We start from the raw sequence: 24292 nt of genomic DNA on the forward strand, positions 1-24292 counted from the left end.
CTGCCGTGGCTCCCGCAGCCCCACGGCACACTGACCAAACTCCTGTCCTGTCACCTGCCTGTGACTGGATGACTACTATCTGACTCCTGCAGTAGTCTGAGCCACACCGAGGTCCAGCCCGGGTCTCAGTTATCTATCACTGTGTCCTGCCCATTGGCTGGGGGCCTGAGGCCTGGGAGGTGCTCAGTGATGACTTGATGACTAGCTGACCTGGTATCAGTTGACCCCAAATGTCACAGCTTGAGATGGTGTGTGCTGATGCTGGCGATCTCGTTTCCCCAAATGTGTGTGTGGGTGCATGCGTGCGTGTATCAGGAAGGAAGGGAGAGAGAGAGAGACGGCTCGTGTTAAAAACAGTGCTGAAGTCCAGCCCTAAAGCCTTTGAAGAAGGCCTGTTCCTGGGGAGTCAGGATTGCAGGGTTTTAGACCTTGTCTAAAACCACTGCCAACCCCAGGGATGGCTGATCAGCTGAGTAATGTTCCCCCTCCCTGGAAGAAATCCTTGCAGAGTGCTTAAACATGTGCTTAATCATCAGGCAGCCGCCAAACTGGAGTTTTTGGTGTAATGTGGGAGATTGATAGCTGTTTTCAGCAAGCCGAGTGATACCCGAGCACATGAAACTTGTTGGGAAATCCAGCTTCCTCCTTGTCCGGCTGCACCCAGGATAAAAGGGCCCTGGTGTGGCCGTCTTCACGCCACTCGGATCCCTGATCTCAGGAGCAGCAGGACGCAGGTGAGTGAGGCTGCTCTGCTCCCTTGCAGCTGTGCACGGGCATTCTCTTTTTTGGTAATCTAGAGAATTATTTTTTAATTTTTTACATTGTTAAAGGAATATTAATTAACTAATTAGGTTTTGCTGCAAGGAGCAAATCTATCCAGTTTTATTGAGATAAGACTGACATGCAATACTGTGTAAGTTAAGGAGTACAGGATATGAGGAGAATTTCTAGAAGAGTGGAGGATACAGGGGGTGGGGTGGGGAGAAAATTCAGAGAAGCAACAGGAGAGTAGTAACGGCAGAAAGAGACATGGGAGGTGGGACCCGTCAGCCACGGAGAGGAATGGAATGTGAGATCCCGGTTTTCAATGTGATGAAAATTTTAGATGAGTAAAACTATGTCCCGGGCCACAATATGGTTTGTAGTAAAACTGGCCCCAGCCCTTCTCTTCTCTAGCTCCATTTCCATTCCTCTTCTCTCTTTACCACTGTGCTTGTTTCCTTAGCTAGAGCTTCTTGCCTGCTGCTCCGAGCATGACAGGCCATCTATCATGGGATTAAGCTGAAGCGCTGAGCTGTGTTCTTGGTACTTGAGCAACCTGGTGGCTCTGATTTCCTATGGATTATTGTCTTTGTTCTTTCTTTCTGATTTTTTATTTGGCCCTTGAGTGTGGGAACATATATACTGCCTGCAGAGAGTTGCCAGGATTCCCTCTGGAGTGTACAGAAGGGAGAAGAGAGAGAGCAGAGAAAGAGAGAATTGTCTCTGTCAATCACAGACAGACAGACCCAAAGACAGGATGATGTGCAGGGCACACTGGAAGTCCCACTGCATTAAAATCTGCATCCACACAGTCTGCCGTGCAACCCCTGAGCAGATGCTTCAGCCTTGGGCCAGTCCAAAGTGGGAGGGACCAGTTTCCTACCCTCTCACCCCTCCATGCTGCTTATCCCCTCTGCAGGCCCACAGATGGTCTTGTTCCCCATGAAGGGCTGCCCTTGGGTGAATGCAGGCTGCATTATTGCCTCTCAAACATTTTCTTCCCCAGGATGATCACCCCCAGCTTCTCCTTTTCTTTACGGCACAGTATTTTGACTCTAGGCCATTCCTACTGCCTTTCCCCTGACTTGATCCACCAGGAGCATGTCCTTCTTAGGGACAGAGCCTGGAATGGGCCCCAGTTCTCTAGGTCAGAATTTACCTTGGGCAGCTGCAGGGTGAATATTCTGTTATCAGATGCTCCTCTTGACTCACCATCAAGGCAGAGAGCAAGACAGGAAGGCTGGAGGCTCTGAGAATTAGAGAGGAGTAGGAAGAGACAGGGTATCCATGGAAGAACGCCGCACACTCTCCCCTCCTGCCTAAAATGCTCATCTCTTTTTACCTGCAGGCTTCATCAATCCAGGAAGGATGTCCTACCAGCAGCTGCAGCAATGCAAAGTCCCCTTCCAGCCCCCTCCCCAAGTCCCCAAGCCCCACCCCACCAAGGTGCCGGAGCCCTGCCCATCTCCTGTCCCAGAGCCCTATCCACCCGAGGGGCCTGGGCCTGCCCTCCCACCCGGGGTCCCAGAGCCCTATCCGCCCCTGGAGCCTGGGCCTGCCCTCCCACCCACCGTCTCAGGGCCCTATCTACCCAAGGGGCCAGGGCCTGCCCTCCCACCCGCTGTCCCAGGGCCCTATCCACCTCTGGAGCCTGGGCCTGTCCTCCCACCCCGGGTCCCAGAGCCCTATCCACCCGAGGGGCCTGGGCCTGCCCTCCCACCCCAGGTCCCAGAGCCCTATCCACCTGAGGGGCCTGGGCCTGCCCTCCCACCCCAGGTCCCAGAGCCCTATCCACCTGAGGGGCCTGGGCCTGCCCTCCCACCCCAGGTCCCAGGGCCCTATCTGCCCAAGGGGCCTGGGCCTGCCCTCCCACCCGGGGTCCAGGAGCCCTACCCGCCCGAGGGGCCTGGGCCTGCCCTCCCACCCACCGTCCCAGGGCCCTATCCACCCAAGGGGCCTGGGCCTGTCCTCCCACCCGGGGTCCAGGAGCCCTATCCACCCGAGGGGCCCGGGCCTGCCCTCCCACCCCAGGTCCCAGGGCCCTATCCGCCCGAGGGGCCCGGGCCTGCCCTCCCACCTGGGGTCCAGGAGCCCTATCCGCCTGAGGGGCCTGGGCCTGCCCTCCCACCCGGGGTCCAAGAGCCCTATCCACCCAGGGGGCCTGGGCCTGTCCTCCCACCCGGGGTCCAGGAGCCCTATCCACCCGAGGGGCCTGGGCCTGTCCTTCCACCTGGGGTTCCGGAGCCCTATCCACCCCTGGAGCCTGGGCCTGTCCTCCTACCTCCCAGCGAGCAGAAATGCTCCCCTGTGCAGCATCCCCCATGCCAGAAGAAGCACCTGCCAAAGCAGAAGTGACAGCTCTGAAGCCACCATGCCCTCACCTTGGGCATGAGCTGCTGCATCGTCTCCAGTCCCCCGACTCCTTCCTTCCAGCAACTTCAGGGAACACCACAGATCCCCAGGGGACTCTACCTCTCAGCTGACTCTGAAGAGAATGGCAGCTCCATTCACAGGTTTTCCAGACAATGATTCGACTGGCTCCCGTCAGCTTCCATAACTAGAAAGCAGACAGAAGAGACTGCCGCACCCTGTGATGCAGGCCTTCCCGGCACCACATGGGCACATCCGCGGTGTTCAGGGTGGCCGTCCGTCCAGACGTCGCTGCCGCCCTGCCTGTCTGCTCCCTCGTAAGCCTGAGAAGATTATCGAATGGTGGAAGCTTCCTCCTCGGCTCTGCCTCCTGCAATTTTTTGAATTTTTTGAAGTTTGAGAAGCCAAAATGCTTTCAAATAACTGACCTAAATTATTGGGACGTTCCTCCAAGTTTGCCCCCAACCCCGACACTCTCCCATACTCTTCAGTTATGACAACGGGGCCTTCTGTTCCCCATCACCTCCCTGGTCACCCCTTCATCTCGAGACAGCTGACACCATGTGGACACCCCCAGCTCTGTGATGTCACGACCTCCCCCTTCCCCTTTCCTTTAGTAAATTCAGGTGTTCCTACGTGGGTCTGACTCCTCTCACTGGCTCGTGCTGGGAAGGGAAGGGGCCAATGCAGCAGGTGGGAAGGGTGCGTGCGGCCTGGGCCTGGGCTTGTGCAGGTGCTTGGACAGGCCACCAGGGGGCGGTCGGGGACCACGGGAAGGAGGTGCCGGGATTCCTGGAACTGGGGCATCCAGCATTTCCCACGTGCTCTCAAACTGCCCGCGCTGCCCACAGCCTGACCCGAGTCCCCACTTCCCTCCTTGCCTCGGGGCAGGTGTAGCGGGCAGGGACGATGGGGAGTGCCGGTGTTGGAGGTGTCCGCGTTTGCAGGGCTCAAGGGAGGTGGGACTTTGGGGCTGGGCTCCCAACTGTAAGTCTGCCCAGCGAGGCACTGTGGGTCCTGCTCTGTGGATTCTGTGCCAGGAAACACTCCATGGTGCCGGGAGCCCAAGGCTCTGAGAGAGGAGTTCTGGGATTTTTCAATTATAAATATAAGGCCTGTGTCCTCTTACTCGGTAGATGGGCTTGTGGATGAGAAGGTTGTTGAAATAAATGTCTAGGCCCGGGATGGAGCCCCTCCTGCCCACATAGGGGGACCACATTAGCAAACCCAAACAGAGCTTTCAAGTCCTGTAAATGCTCTGCTTGGCCAGAAACGCGGCATATCCACCAGCCAATCCCCAAACTACAAACCAACTCTGGGCCCTGTACTTCCCTGTTTCTTATTCTTTTTCTATTTTTCTCTTCCTTGTTTCTTATTCTTTATCCTATAAAAGCTTCCTGCCTTCTGCCTCATTTTTCAGTTCTCTGGACTAGTGGGAATGGAGACTGCCTGCTTCATAAATTACTGAGTAAAGTTTGTGTCACCTACATTGTCTTCTTTAATCATTTTTTAACAATATGGATCTATTTCTACTCTTCTCTAAAATTGTTGGGTAATCAGTAACCATTTACTGAGCCGCTGGTCCATGCTGAGAGAAATAATTTGCTGATTCTGCCAGTTGTTGGGGTTCTTGGTTCCAACTAGTCATTCAGGAACTGGAGGAATAACCCCAGGACTGGCTTGGTGCCACTGGCCTGACTCCTGGGTAAGCGAGGTCAAAATTCCATTTATCACTTAACCCTGATATTGGCATTGATAAGAGATTGGCTGCTGTATTGAGAGTTAAAACTATCCACTTCCTCTTTGTCTTCCCATCTCACCCCTGGCTTCACAGTGTTGCTAAGTACCCAGTTCTAAGAGCAGAGTCAAGCCAAAACTTGACATCAGTAGATGCTTACTGGGCAAAGTCATAGGATAAATTTCTGATGGAATGTAGGAGATAAGTTAGTTTTCAGGGGTTGTTGCCGCAGCATGGAATGCCCTTCCCTTCCTTCTCTGACCATTAGCCTTCAGTTCAGTGTGCAGACTCCCCTTAGCATCTCACTAGTCCTGGGTCCTCCACCAGGTCTGCACCCCCTGCCCCTAGACCATTCCATGCATGCTTGGCACCTCCATTTCTGTGCTGAGTGTCCCATCACGGCCCCTGCACCTGGAAGACGAGCAACTTCTTGGAGTGGCCCTGGGCTCTTTATCGCAGAATCCCCAGCTCCCAGCTCCCAGTGAGTGTAGTGGATGCTCATTCAGTCGCTGTCATTTGGTTGGATAAGGTAAAATTTAACAGTGAATTTGAGAAATGAAAATCACAAATGGCTCAAAAGATATGGGTGTTAATTTTTGAAACCAGAGGAATCCCATGAATGCGTGGAAGTTTTCTGAACTCTTCACTGCAGCATTGGACTTCCTGGCTTCCATATCTTAGGCGTGGACACCCCAGAGGCCTGCTGAGTGGATTGCTCAGTGGACAGTCTCCTGCAGGGAAGGCCCCAGGCAGGGTCGGTGCACACTTCAGGGTCTGACCCTGGGCTGAAACTCCCACCTGCTGAGTCCACAGAGCATTCTTCCTGCCCAGCACCTGACAGCCTTGTGCTGGAGGCTCCATTGCAAGCCCTTCCCACCAGCCGTGCCCGCAAGTCCTTCCTCAGGGACGGGGACTTGGGAGGAAAACACCTGGGCCTTCTGTAGGCCAGTGGGTATTCCTGATTTAACTGCTCCCCTGCCTCCCTCTTCACTGTCCCCAAGTCTTTAAGGGCTTCCCTTAAGGATCTACTTGCCTGCCCTGGTCATTCTTTCCTGGTAGGAAACAGTCTCCCCTTCCCAGGCCCAGCAAGACAGCAGAGTCAGGAACCCCTCTGAGACGTTGCTTTTCTTGGAAGGAGCATAAAGGAACATTCCTCCGAGGGAGTCCAGAGCAGGCTGGGGGCAGAAGCAGTCCAATATGTCAGCTTCTTCAGAGGAGAGGAAGTGATTAATAGGAAATATGAAATTGTCTTGGTCGAGGGTGAGGGATTGGAAAGTAAGGAACCTCTTAAGAATTTCAAATTGTTTAGGATACTTTTACCTTGTTACTCAATTTCTTCCAAAGAGTGGAACCCAGGGGTACAAAGAGCAAAGGCAGGCCTGTTGCATCCTTTGAACATCACGGCTTGGCCAGCAGGGGGCAGTAGTGGCTGTGGAGGCGGCCTCTAACAGTCGGGACTTCTCACTGCAGCAGGGTCAGAACAGGGAAGGAAGAACAGGTCTGGTGTCCAGGAAGGGTGCCTGAGACATGGCCCCTCATCCCGTCCTCGCTGTTTCCTGGAGGAGTTGCCGGAAGGAGACTGCTGATGACCTGCAGTCAGCTCGGTGGTCCGTAGGGATACCTTTCACATGGAAGAGATAATAGCTCCCCGGCTGCGGGCGTTGAAAGGAAGGGAATGCAGAGGGGCAGGGGGCAACTTAATGCTCAGCTGTTTGAGGGCGGGGGCTTCAGGAGAGCTCCGCCCCTTTGGTGGCGTTCCTGCTGACACGGGGAGGCGGAGGGACGGAGGGGGGCTGCCGCAGGACATCTTTCCCGGATTGGTGAAGGCCTGCCAGAAACAGGAGATAAGCTTGTCATCTGCAGCGACAACAGTGGAGGCCCGTAATCCTGAGCTTTCACGCTGGAGAAGAGCCGAGCCCCGTTTACCAGCCACTTTCTTATTCTAGGGAGTAAGATTTTCCTACCCTTTTCATCCACTGCCGTGACCCCTAGCCCCCTCTAGCTGAGGGGAGGTCTCTGGGGCTGCCCGAGGATGGCCCTTGTCTGTCCACGTCTTCCCAGCCCCAGAGGGGAAGCTGTCCTGGGTCCTGCCCTCCACGAGGATCGTGCTCACATGGCAATGACCCAGTACCTGTTTCACCGGCAGGTGGCATCTACCTGCAGTACTTGTTAGGAAATGGGAAAATTGAGCGGCGGAGCTTTAGTCTCAGGAAGCCAAGGTTTGGAATGGCATAAGACTGCGCATAATTCGTGGTTACCCCTCAAGGAGAATGCCCCCAAGTACTCCAGAATGTGGGAACAGAGTGAGTGGTGGGGAGTGGTAAGAGATGAAGTTGAAGCCCCTAAAAATTCTTACCCCTTTTTAGCAGCTTTTCCCATGTTTATAGGCATTCTAGCCCAGTAAATATTTAATTAAGTCCCAACCAACCTTTTAAAGGCCTATTGACAGAGAATATTTGATTTGGTGGGAGGCAGGACTGGCTGACTTTTAGGGTGTCCTGCAAATTTCCCTGTCATCTGATCTGTGCCAGTTAAGAGGCTCTGTTGTCTTTTGCCTTAGACAAACTGGCTATTTCTCTTCCCCATCTATGCTTTCCCCCATTACTTTAAAATCTGATCTCTGTGTCTTCAGGAAACTTAATACGTGTCAGTTTGAATTGGCCAATTAAAAAGTCAAAATCAAGCATCAGAAATAACATCCCGTAAAAACCAAAGGCTCTTGTTACCCCAGTCTGAGCACAAGCTCAAGGTGACTGCCAAGGAGGAGCACAGTGTGGGGAGCCAAGAAAGTGGAGTTCTAGCCCAGGCCCATCAGAACCACTCTGATCTGGGTCTCTGGTCCCCTCATCTACAAGTGTGGTGCACCCACTGGAGCCCGGGGTCGAGGCTGTGCATCAAGGGGCTCTGGTGACCGTGCGGTGCTCACAGGCCTGCGGAGATGCTGCTGCTCTGAGCTCTGGGTGGACCTCTGCTCGGCAGCCTGTGGATGCAGATGAGGGAGTGGAGAAGGGGGTAGAGGCAGCCCACTTTGCTCAGCTGTGCTGGGCCTTGGGGTGTCCTGGTGTCTGCGAGGAGACAAGCAGGAAGGACTCGCTGAGCCCCTCATCCCCAGGAAACAGGCCTTCTACCAGGATTCCAGGTTGGGAAGTCAGCACCTTTCTTACCCCCCACACAGTCACACTGTCTTCTTCAGTACTTGAAATAAAATTACCATCAACATCAACACATGTCACTTCCAGTTCTGACCTTTAGGATCAAATGAGTGTCAGAGAACTTAGCTAAACAGTCCTTGAGCCTCCACGAGAGGCCAGCCCCTGAGTGTGTGTGTGTGTGTATGTATGTTTTGGGGGCGATGTAAAGTGTGAAGAAGCAGACAGCCCCGGAGGAGCTCGCAGTCCAGGGTGGAGGGTGGTTATAGATGTTTAGGTACAGAGTTCAAGAATGGGGACATATGACAAAAGTCTCATCAACACGCTGAGGAAGCCAGGTTGGGTGTAGGGGTGGGTGTCTCCTCCAGGGATGATGTAGAGGAGATTCTGTCTCTTTCTAGAAATTTCCTGTGCATTGACCCTCCCGTGGCTTGTCCAGTCCTCTGTTCCCCAGCTGTTTTCATGGGTGGATACTGCACCTTTTCTTCTCCTCACTGGGAAGGCTTCCTGGACTGGTAGGTTAGCAGAAGGTTTCTTCTGACCGATCTCTCAGAATAAGAAATGAAGCCTCATCCTAGTCTGTGCCTCAGTGAGAGACTTGCCTTGTGCCCCTTAGGCAGGCGTAGCCCAAGAGTCTCTGATCTTTTGATGTGACCGGTTCCCAGCTGGTAAAACACTTTAGTGGTTTTGTTAGGCAGAAAAACCGAAATGAGCGGGATGAAAAGGAGAGAGGGCCTCGCCAAAATGACTCAGGGAGTGGGTCAGATAGAGCCAGAGAGCCAGAAATGACTCAGAGACTTAATCAGATGAAGCCACAGGGTCCAAGGGTGACTCAGGAAATGTCCAGGGTCTCCCCAGATAAACATCAGAGAAGCACAGGCCCAGTCCCCATTTCACCAATCAGAATAAGCCTAGAGAGCTAAGAGCTGTCAATCAAGGACCTCTCTGCCCTGCCAAAACTGCATAAAAGAAGCCTCAGAATGAGCATCCGGGCCTCTCTCACCTTAGGCAGGCCCGCTCTGATACTCTGTGCAGAGTGCACTAAAACTTACTCTGCGTTCTTGACTTTGGTTTCTCGTCTCACTGCATCTGACGTCCCTGTGACACTGAGCCGATTTCCTTCCTTCGCAGCAGGTTGGGCAAGGCAGGACAGGGAATGAATGGAGGTCCTTACCTATTCAAGAAGTAGTTTCAGCTTAAAGTTATTTAAGAAATTCTGCCTGCTCATCTTGAAAAAGACTCCAGGCTTTGGAAATTGTGCAGAACATGCATACTACACAGCTACAAAGCAGAGACAACCTAACCAGGGAGTTAAGACCAGGTAAAGAGATTAATAACAAGATTTAGAATAAGCACTGGAAGCCGTCTCTGGTTTCTCTCTGTTTCAGGAGCTGAAATCAACCAATGGGGACATTCCAGAAACCTACAGTCAACTGGGAGAAGGGAAATTGGGTGGAGTTTGGGAAGAGACACCCCCCCACCCCCACACACAACCCTTTCCAGTCCTATGGTAGGTAAAAATTCATTCTTTTCTCTCTCTTCTACACCCACTCTTGGTTGTGCTTGAAATTTCTTGCCCTTTTGGTATATTTTTTAATTGACTGTGACCTGGCTTTACCCCCGTGGAGATGAGAGATCCTACTGTGTGGCTGGTAGGAGAAGGAGAACTGGGGGAACATGGACGTGATCAGAATCAGACTTCCATAATCACTGACATGATTAGCTCCTATGGAAGGTCTTCCTGTGACCCACAGGAGCCCAGGGAAGGTGCCCAGGTAAGACATTAAGGAGTCACCCTCTGCTCTGCTGTCTTCACCATCCAGTTACACAGATCAGCCCCACATGCCCTCTGCTCCGTGATGTATGTCCTGGTCAGATGCCATCTAATGGTCCCTGCTGGCCATATCTGTCCCCACCACCTCAACAGACTTCTGAGGAGGCCGCTCCCAAGGGCCTCAGCCCCTGATTCTCTTTCTCCAGGGTTTATCAGTTCCAGACACTTTATTGGTGCTAATCAATGATTGGTGAGTCCTCGAGAATGAACATGGACATAGAGGTAGGCTTGGGAGACAGCTGGCCCTTTGGGACACTGAGCATGGGAGAGCAGAGAGGAAAAAAAAGAGACCTTCCGGCTTGTTCAGGGTGCCATCTCCCTGCCCCATGAGCCTGGATGCCTCCAGGGCCTTCCCAGCCATTCCCCCTCAGTTTCTGCTTCCTTTCTCAGGACCTCATGTGTTCCTGTGACTTTCTTCCAGCCCCAGCAAGACAGTAGAGACATGGCCTATCTGGATAAAGAAGTTTTATTGCGGAGCAGGGAGGAAGGAAGACCGCAGAGGTTGGAATACCCTAAATAGGCTCAAGTCCAGAAGGAGAGGAGCTTTGTGAGGGGTGTGGAGACAATTAGGGAGTAAATCCGAACAAAAGACCTCGTTACCTCCCTCAGGAGAGTGGAGTTGTGCTCTGAAGAACTCTGGAAAATTTGGATGGGTTAAAACAGTTTTTCTTCTTTTGATTTTTCAACCATATTAGCTACTAGAAACCTTCCTAAAGTTGTTGAACCCCAGGGAGGCAGATTGCTGAGCCTGGAAATCTGGGTCCTTGTAGTGATCGCATACAACCAGCAGGGGGCAGTGTGGTAAGGGGACAGCGGCTGGCAAGTCGGCCCGGTCTGGACACAGCAGTGGAGCAGAAGGGGGAGGACCAGTCGGCCTCGGGGAAGGTAAGAGTCGGTGGCACTGCTGTCTACACCAGACAGTCTCCTGGGAGAGGGGCTGGGAAGAGTCGCTGATTTGGAGAGGAAAACCCAATAGACGATGCCGATACCTTCTGGAGTCTGAAGGCAGCATCTTCTGGGCGTGTGCGGAGTGAGGGCTTGTGGGTGGGCCAGGCGACGCAGCAACCTCATGATCAGGCCAGAAAGGTGGCTTCAGAGGTGTTACTTCTGCTTCCGCAGATAGTTCTGCTGGCAGCAGGGGCACTTAACTGGGGGACACTTCTGCTGGGTTGGGGGTGGGAGGCACAGCTCAGGGACCTGGGGAGGCTGCTGGCAGGGGACTTTGCATTGTTGCTGCTGCTGGTAAGACATTATCCTCAGATTTGAAGATAAACTGGAAGGAAGAAGGAAAGCCCTTTAGAGCCAAGCAACATCAGTGGAGATTGTTTCCAAATTAGCACAAGGGAGAAGCACCCTCCTGCCACCCTTTTCTTTCATATCAAGGCTCTAACAGCTCTCTTTCCCTCCCCACCAAGGCCACCCATTCCACAGGAGCCCCCATGGACCACAGCAGCCGACGCAGAGAAATTTCTAGGGGCTGCCCCGCAGATGCTGTTCTGACTGCCCCACCGGGAGAGGTGGTACTGGGACTGCACCGTGTCCTTTAAAGGGTGGGTGCTCACTCTGCGGGGAGTCAAGGGGCAAGAAAGAGCTTGGAAAGTACCAGGAAAGTGTACCCCCAAATGCAAGGTACAATGTCCTTAGGACAGTCAGCTTGAAGAAAAGTTGGGGGACAACAGAGCACCTGCTACATTTTGTAAGACCTGTTGGTGCAGAGGGTCTGAGTTGGAGAGATTGGACTGTTATTTCTTCCAGATACCAGGAAATGTTTCCTTTCTCTGGGACTATGCCCCTGTTCTGGCTGGGGCATTTCTTCCCCTTACCGTGCCCCCTGGGACCACTTCTCTAGTCTTTCCATATCATTCCTGACCACTTTAAACTAGATCATTGCTTCTTCAAGGATAATTAATGGCCTTCCCAATGACTATCTTAAAGAGCTGGAATCGAGAGCAGAGCCAGAGTCAGCAGGAAACCCCGGCCAGGCATCCAGCCCAGGTCCTCACTAGATGGCTCATGCTCTGAGCTGGGGTCAGAAGCTTGACCACAAAATAAGAGAAATATTCAAGGTGGAGCAAAGACACAGACTGGGGATTATGCAAGCTAAGCTTTCCTGACATCCATTTGGCTGACCTGCACCCTTTTCATCTACACCTTCATCTCTAATCTATCACATTAATCTCAAATTACCTCCCACTTTAGAACAGAGGTCAGCAAACATGTTCTGTAAGGGGCCAGACAGTAAATATTTTAGGCTTTTCAGGCCAGTCTGTCAGAGCTATTCCCCTGTGCCATCGCCAGTAAAGCAGGCACAGGACAGATGGGTGTGACTGTGTGCCAATAAAACATTATTTACAAGAACACATGGTGGGCTGGGTTTGCCTGTAGACCTCAGTTTCCCGACACTGATCAGACAAACCCCTGACTTTGTGCGTCACATGCACCTCAGTTCTCCCAGCTCGCTGTCTCTGTCACCTAGTCTTTATTTTCTGGCCTTTTTTGCTTCTCCCTTCCTATTGCTATCTCTGGCCATTGTTCTTCTCTTTTCTGTACCCCACCCTAACCCATAACTACACAATGTCTCATTCCCTCCTACGGGAACCTACTGATGGCCCTTTTGAAAGCTGCTGCTCACCTTCCTGCTCACCCGCCTCTCCAGGCTGTTCCAGGCCTCGGGAACTCAAGTGCATGAAGCCCACAGCAGGGTCCTTTAATCCTGGGCTCAGCCTGGGCAGGAAGGAACCAGATGGGGTTTCCCCACCATTTTCTGGTGTCCCCATGTCTTAGTCAGTTCTTGAACACACCCGCCAGATTCCCTCTTTGCATGCAAAACTCTAGTTTGGCAGCTTTTCAGGGAATGACAACATTGATACTTCCTCTGGCGGGATCTAGTGTGTGTGTGTGATGGGGCGGGTGGAGGATCACAGGGAGAGATGCATTTTCTTCAAATGCTCCTGGTCCTCAGTGACGTTTGGGTATATGAGACCAGAGGGGAGACCTCTCTGGGCTGGAATGCCCAGAGATAGTCTTTTCTAGAGATCCCAGAGCTGGATCTTATGCACTTCATATTCCAGCCTAGTGTCTCCTCCCCATATTTTCTGCAGAGTAAATGAAGGTACCATCTACACCATACACCTATCTGCAGCATTGAGGTTTGGGGTAAAATGATGTCACCATCATTCGCCCAAAGACCATGGAGCCTCCCACCAGGAGCCAGGTCTGGGTGTGGGGGAGGACACCATAATGACTAAGGAAATTTGGGCTGTGCAGTGCAGCCCGAGAAAATCTCATAGTCTGGTAGGAGACAGGTATGGACGTGCAGAGAGAAGGGAGAGTGCACCATGGCAGATAGTTGAGCGTGCTGTGCATTTGCCAACTGGAAGGTTACATGGAAGAGGAGTCTCCTGTCCAGGGGATTTTCTCCTTCTAGAATTGTCCTGAGCTCTGGAGCTTGATTTCACCCTCCTCCACCAGCGTCACTCATCCTGTCCCAACTCTCATCCATGAAGGGATGTTACCCTCTCTTCTCCTCTCTCCAGGACCGATTGACACCCAGGATCTTATCATATTGCCAAAGAATAAATGGGAGTTCCTCCTTTGTCACTGACCCCCCTGATTGGTCCTGTGAGGCTTTTATCTTGGGACTCCTTTCCTGATCAGCCCAATAATCTCAGAGTCCTGGGCACCACATCTTCCCACCTGACAGCTCTGGATATCTTATGTTACTGAGAAAGTAAAAAGTAAATAGTGTGGGCAGAACAAAAGGTGCCCCAAACAGATTCTGAATCCCCAAGTAAGTTAGCATATTCTGCATCACACATTTTAGCAAAGACCGCTCATTAATGGAAAATTTAATGGAGGTATGGACATTTTAACAATACTACGTTTTCTAATCCATAAACACAGATGTTTTTCCATTTATCTTTACCCCAATTGACCTATACATTCAATGCATATGAATCTCAGTACAATTATTTTTGTAGAATTTGACAAGATTACTTAAAATTCTAATTGAAAAATTTGAATATATACATGAATTTCATCACATTTTTGTGAGTAGCCCTTGACAATTCTAAATTTTGCATGGGAAGACAAGTGACTAAGAATAGTTAGGAACTACTATATCAAAATATAGCTAAGTTAGAGAACTTTACCAGATGTCAATGCTGCAGTAGTTAAGACAGTGTGGATTACTCTTAGGGTAGATGTATAGGCCAGTAGAACAGAATGGAGACTCTAACAAGAGACTCACATGTACATAGTTAACTTGATTCATGGCAAAGGTGACTCTGCAGTGCAGTGGGGAAAGGCTGTTCTTTTCAATAAATGCTGCTCAGATCAACTGGATTTGGCTATGGGGCTAAAAAGATATGACCCCTACCTTATAACATATACAAAATTAGTTCCAGGTGGATTATAGATCTGATGACAAAACAATAGAACTAAAAAAAAATAGCGGAGAATATCTTCATGATCTTGTTGATAGGAAAAGTTCCGTAAACAGGGAATAAAAAGCATAATTATAAGGGGGCAAAATACTAAACTAGATTTCATCAAAGTTAGGAATTTCTGGTTATCAAAACACTGCTACAATTGCAGAAAGGCAAGCCACAGAGATGGAGAAGCTAGTTGTGATACATATATTTCAGAAAGAACTTGCGTCCAGAATATACAGACACAGACAGACACACACACACACGCACACACACAGGCACGCACACACACACACCTCTGCTGATCAACAAGAAAACAAGCAATGAACAAATCGAAAAGTGTTCAAATGGCTTGAACAGACAATTCATGGAGGGGTATTTCCAAATTTCCAATAAACTGATGAAGTGCTCAACTGCCTCAGTTGTAAGAGAAAAGAAAATCGAAATCACAATGTTTTACCTCCACATACCTGCTGAAGTGGCTAATGTGAGAAAGGCAGATACCACCAAGATTGGCTAGAGGGCAGAACAATTGAAATTTTCATATACTTCTGATGGGAATAATAGTCAGATAAGTATTTTTGAAAAATTAGCCATATTCACTAGAGCTGACCATCTTCCCATCCCTTGACAGCCATCAGAATCCTAAGTATGCATGTAACAGAAGTATGCAAAGATATATGAACATGAATGTTTGCAGTGGCACCACTGAAAATAATTTAAAATTGGGCAATACTAAAATGCCTGTCAGTAAAGTGGATTCATAAATAGTGGTTGATTTTCACAAAAAAAGGCTACTGCAGTGAGAATGAACTACAGTTCCAAAATGAATGAATCTCATAAACACAATTTCAATGCAAAATCCAGGCAACAAAGAATTCCTACTGCATGATTCCCTTTATTTCAAAAACAAGAATTGCATATCCACGGTGTTGGATGTCAGGGTACTGATGATATTTGGGGGCAGGTGATGACTGGGAGAGGATACAGGAGGACTACCGGGATACTGGTCACATACTATTATTTTCTTGACGTATCAGTCACATTGTTGTTCAGCTAGTGAAACTTTATTGAGCTTAACGTTTCTGTTGTTTTCCAAATTTGCTCCACATTTTGTTCAATTAAAAGGTTATTTTGAGAAAAAGAAATCATTAGAATACCCACATTCCTGCAAGGTAGTGAACATGAAGAAAGAGATGAAAGGGTCAGCAAAATAGTGCCATTACACAGAATGTTTGGAGGGCAGTAAGGACTTTGGATTTTATTTTAGTTGCAATGGAAAGATGTTTGATAATTTCAGTAAAGACAGCATATAATATTATTTGTATCTCTATGTGATTGTTGCAGTTGGTCTGATAAGGGATTGTTGTGGCTGAAGATAGAAGGAAGGGAACAAGGCAGGAGACTTTTGCAATGAAGGATACTAGTGGCTCCAATTAGGGTAAAAACACTGGAGGTAAGGAAAAGATGAAAAGTGATTCTATTCTTAATACAGAACTTCAAGACTTTGGGAAGAATTGTACATGGGAGGTGATAAAAAGAGGAATCCAATGAATTCTAGGCTTTCAAAATTATTATTTATTAAAAATTATGATTATTATTATTTAAAATTGTAATTATTAATTTAAAGTTTTTATCATTACTTTAAAATAACATCTTTATACACATGGTGACAATGTTGTGTCTGTTAAAAGTGAAAAGTACAGCATAGGGAATATAGTCAATAATATTGTAATAACCTTGTATGATGACAGATGACAGCTATGCTTATCATGGTGAGCATTTCATAATGTATATTATTGTAGAATCACTATGTGTGATTACATACTGATTACAACTGAAGCTAATATAATATTGTATGTAAACTAGACTTCAATAAAATTTTTTTAAAGCTTAAATTCATATATAAGAATTAAACTAAATGTATGATTATTTTATTTTTGTTATTTTTTTCAAAAGCAATATTCTTATGAAAGCTATATGTGTTATTGATCAGTGTAATAAAAGTATCAGAAAATAATTTCACCTTTTGATTGCCTAGAGGACATATGTTCTTTAACGAAATTCTAAAGAAGTATTTCCACTTGAGCTTTAGTTTTTTATATGAAACCATGTTTACTAAATCATATTGTTATTTTAAAAAGTCGACAGAAAATATTCTACAAATGGTTGACATAATATTAATACATAAAAAGGATAAGACAATATTATAAACAATTTTATAACAATACATTCTACAGTTTAGGTGAAAAGTACAAATTCCTTGAAAATACAACTAACAAAAACTAACACCTAAAGAAAATTGGGATAGCCCTATATTTGATGTGTCTACTTGGCTAGGCTAGTTATTTGAACTAATTTGTTACAGTCAAGGCAGATGTGCTTAAAGTCCATAATCAACTGACTTTAAGTAAGACAGAATATCTTAGATATCTGAATTGGTCTGATTCAGTCAGTTGAAAGGCTTTAAGAGCAGAACTGAGGCTGTACTGAAGAAGCTCTACACGCATACAGCAGCTTCTCAGGCATTCAGTTTCAGCCTGTCCTTCTTGATGGCCCACCCTCCTGATTTTGGACTTGCCCAGCCAGCCCCCATAATAATGACAGCCAAGTCCTTGCAATAAATCTCTTAATGTGTATCTCCTACTGGTTCTGTTTGTCTGATAGAACTTTGAATGATACAATCTGTATAATTATTAGAGAAATTTCCCTCATAGTTTCAAATCTCCCCATAAAGAAAACTCCAGATCCAAATAGATGAACTAGTGAGTTATATCAGACACTTAAGGAAGAAAAAATATTACTCCTACATAATCTTTTTCAGTAAACAGAGGAAGAGGGAATAAATGCCCACCAAGTCTTTTTGAGGGTAGGAAAGCTCTGATACCAAAACTTGATAAGGACATTACATAAAGGGAAATTAAAGACCAGTATTCATCGTGAACACAAAAGCAAAAATCCTTAACAAAATATCAGTAAGCTGAATACTGCAGTATACAAAAAGGATTTATCACAAGAATGGAAGATTCATTTGATTTTTAAAAATAAGTCCATGTAAGTCACCAACATTCACTACATAAAGGAGAAAAATCATATTATTTCAATAGGCGTAGGAAAAGCATTTGACAAAATTCAACATAATTCATGATAAAGCTCTCTGCAGGCCAGAAATAGAACAGAATTTTCTCTATCCAATGAAGGTCATCTATGAAAGCCTACAGCTAACTTTATATTGATTGTGAAATATTTTCCCCCCTAACATCAAGAACAAAGCAAGTATATCTCAACTCACTGCTTCTGTTCAACATTTACTAGAGGTTCCAGCCAGCACAATATTGGAATTAAGTGACTTTAGCAACACCAAAGAATACAAGGTTAATATATAGAAGTCAATTACATTTCTGTATATCATCATCACACAGGTGATGAAGTGAAATAAAACAAAGTCACAACATAAAAATCACAGAGTATTAATAGTATACTAAAATAAATATGTAAGATTTCTTTACTAAAAAAACAAAACAATCCAGATAACAATTAAAGAAGATATAAATAAATGAAGAGATATACAGTGTTCACATATTGGATAACACTATTTAAAAGTTATCAGTCATCTGAAATTGATCTAGTGATTCCTCACAATCCCAACAAAAATCCCAGCTGGGTTTTTTGTTTGTTTGTTTGTTTTTGAGAAACTAGTAGGTCAAATTTAACATTTATATGGAAGTGCAAAGAATCTAGACTTATTCACACAATCTTGGAAAAGAACAAAATTGTGGACCTCACACTATCTGATCTCAAGACTTACTATAAATGTTCATTAACCAAGAATATGTGTTTTTGGCATATGGATAGACATACAGGTCAATGGAATGACTTAAAGAATCCAGAAATAGATCCAACATTATGGTCAAATAAAAATATACAAATGGCCAAAAAGCATATGAAAAATATTTAACAAGATTACTAATCAGGGAAAGTAAGCTAAGAAGCCCCATGAGATACCATTTCAGAGCCATGAAAATGGCTCAGATTAAAATAAATGATGAAAAAAAGTGTTGGAAAGGATGTGGAACACTTGGAACTTTCGTAGAATGCTGGTGAGAATGCAAAATGGCACCACCAACTTAGAAAACAATTTGGCAGTTTCTTATAAGGTTAAATATACATCCATGCTGTGATTAAGAAGCTCCATTTCTACATATTTATTTAAGAGAAATAAAAACATATGTCCACAAAAAACTTGTACATAAATATTCGTGGCAGCTTTGTTCTAGTAGTCCCAAATAAACAACTCAAATGTCCATCAACACATAAATGGATAAACAAATTGTAGATAATCCTCACAGGGAAATACTACTTAGCAAAAAAAAAAAAAAAACATAAAGAAAATAGTGACAAAAGAAGTAACATGATGAATATCAAAACATGTTCACTAAAAGAAGTCAAACACAGCAGAATATGTCCTGCATGATTCTGTTTATATGAAATTATAGAATAAGAAAACTAACCTTGGTGATAGGAATCTGAAAAGAAGATGCATTTGGGACAGAATTAAAGAGAAAGGGTTTTTGGAAAGATTCTATACCCTCCTTGTGTCAGATGTTACTGAGGCTATTTCTTATGATAGAATCATGGTATCTATCCACTTCTCTCATTGCCTAAGTTCTTTGTTGAGATAAAATTATTCTACCAGAAATCTACATACCTGAGTTATTTTATTCCCTTAGCCTCAATAAAATGATGCATTATTGCTTTATGTTTTTGCTTTTACTTGAGTGACTACAAAAGCTGGTTATATAAAATCTGAGTTAGCTTTCTTCGTGACGACTAATAAGTAATCTTCATCATATCATACAGGCATGGATATATTCTTCTCCTCCATGGCTAGTCTTCCAGGTGGGAGAAAGATAGGAGTGCCTGTACAGCTGCCAATGTGGTGTTTTCTTTGAAAATCAGGAGCTAGTTTTCAGGAGATGACATGAATCAGAATCGCAGGAGAAAGACTTGATATTTGTTTCAGACTAGTTGCACCAGTCCTCTTCATGCCACTGGGACCTCCTGAGGACAAGAGCAGCTTGGACAGAGTGATGGAGAGGGGTGATTCTCTCTGCCCAGGTGTGGGGATGGGGTAATAATTAAGACTGAGAAGCAGACAAGGATGGATGGACAAGCATACATGTGGGTAACAAACTGATAGGGCACAGAGGAAGTTTGTGTGTTTCATGTTCCAATAGCTGAACCAAGGTCTAGAAGTATAAATTGTGTGTAGGGCCACCCAGTGAATCCCGGGCCCCAGCAACCTGGTTGATAGTGCCCTATTCCATCTGTGGCACTATCCGCTCTCATCTCGTGAGTGGCCAAGACTGGGTTTCCAGAGGGGAAGAGAGATGGTCCAGATTGTAATTATTTATTGAGAGCCTCATATATTCCTGGGAGCTGTTAGGTGCTGAGCATACAGCAGCGAGTAATACAAGAAACTTAAATCCAGCAAAGACAACAGACATTAAATAAGTGGCTACCAGAAGAATTATGTAATTACAATGGCTATGTGTGTCATGAAGGAGTGGCTCAGATTTGCAAGAGCATGCGCCCGGAGGAACTGACCTTTTCTGGAAGAATCAACGAGAATTAGCTTGAACCCTTTACAGTGCATCAAAGTCAGCCATGGAAAGCTAGCTCCTGGCTGATACCAGCATGTGGGGAGGCCCGGACGGAAGGAACCTAGCGTATATGAAGAGCAGAGAGGCCAGTGTGACCTGAACTAGTAAGCCACACCTGGAGACCAGAGTGCGGCAGGGGACTGCCTATGGGGGCAGCCAAACAATCAGGGCCTTACAGGCCAATCTTAAGGAGGCCAGGTATTTTTCTAAGGGCAACAGGAAGTCACTGAAAGATATCAAGCAAATAACATCATCCCATTTGTATTGGCTGCAGTGTGATGACTGGCTTATAAGGCATCCAGACCAATAGAGGCTCTCTACAGTTAGGCCAGGTGAGAACTGAAGGCACCTGGACGAAAGTAGCACGAGTGAGATGGAGGAGGGTAAATGGAAGAAACAGAGGTGGTGATACCAGGTGGAACTGTTCAGCTAACAGTATTAGCTCTGATCCTCCTAATAATTCCCTGGGTCTGGTACCCATAATACCTTCACAGCAGTCAACATGAGAGCACAACCAGTGAGTCAGGCCTACTTTCCTTGGATGCAGCCTGCTTGAGATTTAGAGCTCTATTTCTGTTTTTAAATGAGCATCCAGATAATTTCCAGCCAACAAAACTGAACTCCACGACAGACGTTTCAAATGTGCTGCTGACGCTGGCAGATGGCATCTCAACTTGCCTGGATGTAAATCCAGTTCTAATTTGGGCTTGTGGCAAATATATGTGATCTCTTCCCTTGCTTTTCAATATCCTTTGCACACCTGTACAAAGTATGGGCTATTTTATATCCCTGCTCCCAAAAGTAGATCCAGGAAAGTAAGCCTCATCCTCTCCTCTGCGGCTGGGGGTGGGTCATTGTGACCTAGGCTCTGCCAATCAGAACTTGTTCCAGAGAGCAGCCTTGGGAAGAGGGTTTACCTGCAGAATACGTTTTGCTGGCAAGGGTGGTGGTTCCCTGTTGCCAGGGGGCCAGGTGTTGCCCTGGCCGCGTGCCCATGGCAGCAGCAGCTTGCTCACCAGGCCAGTTCTGTGGTGTGGTTTTGGGCTTTGTTCCTCCGTACTTAGCCTTAACCCTGGTTCTTCAGCCCTCCCGAAAGTTCCATAATCCACCCAAGAGCCTTTTAATAAACCCTTTTTCTGCTTAGTCTGCCAGAGTGAGCTTCTGTTGCTCACAATTAATATTCCCCGCTGATGGAAAACTAGATGTTAATTACACAGTATGAAGCTGTTCTTTAAGTTTCGCTGAAGTGACATCATGCAGCTGAAGCCCGTGGAAGTCTGACAGAGTAGGAGAAACGGGTCTGATCAAAGCTTCTGTTCATACTTAGCTTACATAGGGCTCCTACAAACGTTTACCAACAAATAAGAAAAATGTCTTCTCTGTACTATTCCCAAGAAACTATGTCACGCAGATGAATTCCTGAGCCCACCAGCTAAAAATCAAAATATAGCAAAATAAAAATGTACATGCCTCTGAATTTCTGAGTGAATCTTCCCTGTCTCATTTTCTGGGTGGTGGGGAAGGGTTTGTGAAATTTCCTGAGGAAGCCGTGAGCAGGTGGGAGAGTGGCCCTAGTTGGCAAGATCAAGGCATAAATAATTACAGAAGTTAGCTAAGGAGAGACTTCAGTCGGCTCCCCCAGGCCCAGGGAAGGAGCCCCCTGGAGCATTCCTGACTCAGGTCTTCTAGCCTTTGCTAAAATACCTCTAGGGACAAGCAGGGAATTGCTTTTCAAGGAAACCACTCCACTAGGAGCTCTGTTTGCTAGAAATACCTGCCTTATATCGAGCTGAAACCTGCCTCCTGAAATTCCTACTTACTGCCCCTGTGCTTACTTACCACCGGCACCTCGTCAAGCACTTTTTCTTTATGCACCTTCTTGCAGGCCCTTAGGCTTCCATCTTTTGCTTTCTTTCCCAGCAAAATCTTCTCTTCTCCAGGCTAAGCAATTCGGTTGTCTGTGCATTTCCACTTATGACCCAATGTGATGGCCTTTGTCTTCTCTAACAACAACAGTTCTGACAGGGTTGGAGCCAGACAGACTCTACTAGCTGTACAACCTGGGGCAAGTTACCTAATTCACCCGTAACCGCACTTGTTAGAAAGGCAGTATGTTCCCAGCCCAAGTGACTCAATTCGTATCTTGGTTCTGCCTTTTCTTAATGTGAAAATTAATCTTAAACTATTTCATTTCTTCGTTGAGCTGGAAATTATAGAAAAGACCAGTCAGCGGCGATTGCGAAGATGAAATTATTTCGTATAGTTAAGACCTGGCTCACCACAGTGGAGCTCACAAGACAGTAGTTATTTTATTGTTGTTATTCCCAGAATGTGGCAGCTCCTAAGTGGCTGATGGTGGTGACAGAGAGGTTTTAGTCCCTGAGGCTGAAAGGGGGGTGAGAGGACAGAGTGCCCTTCATATTCAGTCTTGAGGGTCATAGCCATGCGGTTTCAGTGAGAAAGCACTAACTGAGAAAGAAGTCTCTACCGTTTCTTGCAGGTTTCTTAATTCTGGGGGAAGATGCTTTAGAAGCAGAAGCAGCGGCGTTAAGTGACCTGCCAGCCCTCTTTCCAGATGCTGGAATCTGTCCACTCAGGACCTGAGCCTGTCCCACCCTGCAGTCAGAAGGGCTTCCTTCCAGGTCTTGGCTCTGTCTCCACATGTCCTCTTGCTTCTCCTTCTCCTTCTCATTCCTCTTCCCTTGCACCTTCCTTCTTGGCTGTCTGCATCTCCAGAGTCCCTGTCACTTTCTCACCTCTCTTCCCTGCTCTGGGCACTCCCTTCCTGTTACTTCGTCCCCTTCATCGCCTTAAATTCCAGTGCTGTGGACAGATACCAGGTGCATGGGAGGCTGGGCCTCTCAGGGAAGCACGCTTTAGTGGAGAAGCAGAGAGGAGCCGGTGGGGGTGTCTCTGGACCGGAGGTCCGGGCGGGGGAGAGCACGCAGAGGCGCATTCAGCCCCCTAGGAAGGACCTAACAGGCACAGCCCTTCATTGAGTCCGGGCCTTGGTGCACTTTTGCTCAAATGGGAAGAGATCTAGAGAAAGAGATTAAACCTCTGTCCTGAGTATTTTCCCCCAGCCACTAGAAGAAGTGAATCTTTCTTGAGCACAGCTGATGATAAGAGAGTGACAACCGTGCTGGAATTCAGGGAAGATCTGAAAGTGTGTTATTTCTATTTCCTATGGAAGATGCTCCCAAGAAAAATGATTCACTCTGCTTTGGTTTGCTTTGCAGTTACTTCGGAGGGCATCACTTCTGCTATTCCTCCTGACGTGTGAGGTGAGGAGGGCAGAGGGCAGAGGGCAGGGCCCTGGGGTGGGCGAGGCTCAGGTATTTGGGGAAAGGATGGAAAGAGGACCTTACTTTGTTGAAGCTGCTGAAAGGCCATCGTTCTTGGATCTAAGTAAACCTGTAAGATACAAGATGCAGAGATGTTTAGGTATCACACCTCTTTGACTCTGAAGTAAAGTCTCTCTTTCTACAGGTGAGAATCCCTGGTCCTCTCAGCCTTGAAATCCTCCTGGTCAAGTCTGCCAGGAGAGCTAATTCAATCCTAGGCTGCAGAGTTAAACCTGCCAGTCGAGTAATAGGAGGTCCAGTGTATGAGACTGTAGTCAAGAGGCCACGTTAGACCAATGCACCAGAGAAGGTTCCACACTGCCCTGGAAATGCTGACAACAGTGCTTTACTGCTGTTCTCTCTCAATCTGACAATCTCTGGTTGCTTTTTTGCTCTTATTAGGAAACTGAGCTTCAGAGCAGCGAAGGGACTCTGCCAAAAGCAACCGGAGGCAAGTGTAAGCGGGTGGCTGATTATTCCTTCCTATACATCACCCTTCATCGGAATGGTGAATATTTTGAAAATAATCTCGTAAGAGGGATGGTTGAAGGCAAAAGGGCATTTAGTAAGTCATTCTTCCTCTCTTCATTTACTGCAGTCTACTTTGCTGCATTATCCACTAGTTTATATTTCCCCCAATATTAGACACTGAAATCTCCAGAGACAGAATCTGTTCCTTAATTTTCAGTGCCAATCACAAGATCAGGCAAATGGTTGGTAGTCAGCACAAGTATGTAAAAAACTGAAAATTGAATAATATATACATATTTCAAAATACATACTTTTTTTTTTACAAATAGGCAAAAACATAGTTAATTGCCAGAATTTTCAAAATGTTCTGTTCTTCCCTGAAAAAAATTCCTTAAACATTTTTTCCCCTGTGTCTTATATATAAGCAAGTAACAGTCATAGTAAATCAAAACAAAATGAAACAAAATACCCTCACAAGTATCTAGTTGTTTTGATTTGCAGCTTCTAATATTTATGTCTTTTTTTTTTCTT

General features: G+C 46.8%; 1 protein-coding gene and 1 long non-coding RNA gene across 7 annotated transcripts; one reads left to right on the forward strand and one right to left on the reverse strand.

The window, feature by feature from the left end:
- Positions 1 to 312: 312 nt before the first annotated feature.
- Positions 313 to 3771, forward strand: LOC108386361 (uncharacterized). The gene is made up of 2 exons (XM_037014588.2): positions 313 to 734; positions 2111 to 3771. The coding sequence occupies exon 2, from the start codon at positions 2131 to 2133 to the stop codon at positions 3115 to 3117; it is 987 nt and encodes a 328-aa protein (XP_036870483.2). The 5' UTR covers positions 313 to 734; positions 2111 to 2130; the 3' UTR covers positions 3118 to 3771.
- Positions 3772 to 3920: 149 nt separating this feature from the next.
- On the reverse strand, positions 3921 to 21973 carry LOC108386362 (uncharacterized). 6 transcript variants are annotated; one of them, XR_012124946.1, is made up of 5 exons: positions 21786 to 21973; positions 10843 to 11126; positions 9072 to 9193; positions 6191 to 6698; positions 3921 to 6045 (listed from the first exon to the last, which is right to left on the reverse strand). It is a non-coding gene; the product is annotated as an uncharacterized lncRNA (long non-coding RNA). The 6 variants fall into 6 exon arrangements; XR_012124945.1 differs by lacking the exon at positions 21786 to 21973 and adding an exon at positions 12486 to 13323; XR_012124947.1 differs by lacking the exon at positions 21786 to 21973 and adding an exon at positions 12486 to 13323 and having other exon boundaries at positions 3921 to 6077.
- Between the last annotated feature and the right edge of the window lie 2319 nt (positions 21974 to 24292).

This window comes from Manis javanica, chromosome 14 (assembly GCF_040802235.1).
Source record: "Manis javanica isolate MJ-LG chromosome 14, MJ_LKY, whole genome shotgun sequence".
NCBI classification, from domain to species: Eukaryota; Metazoa; Chordata; class Mammalia; order Pholidota; family Manidae; genus Manis; species Manis javanica.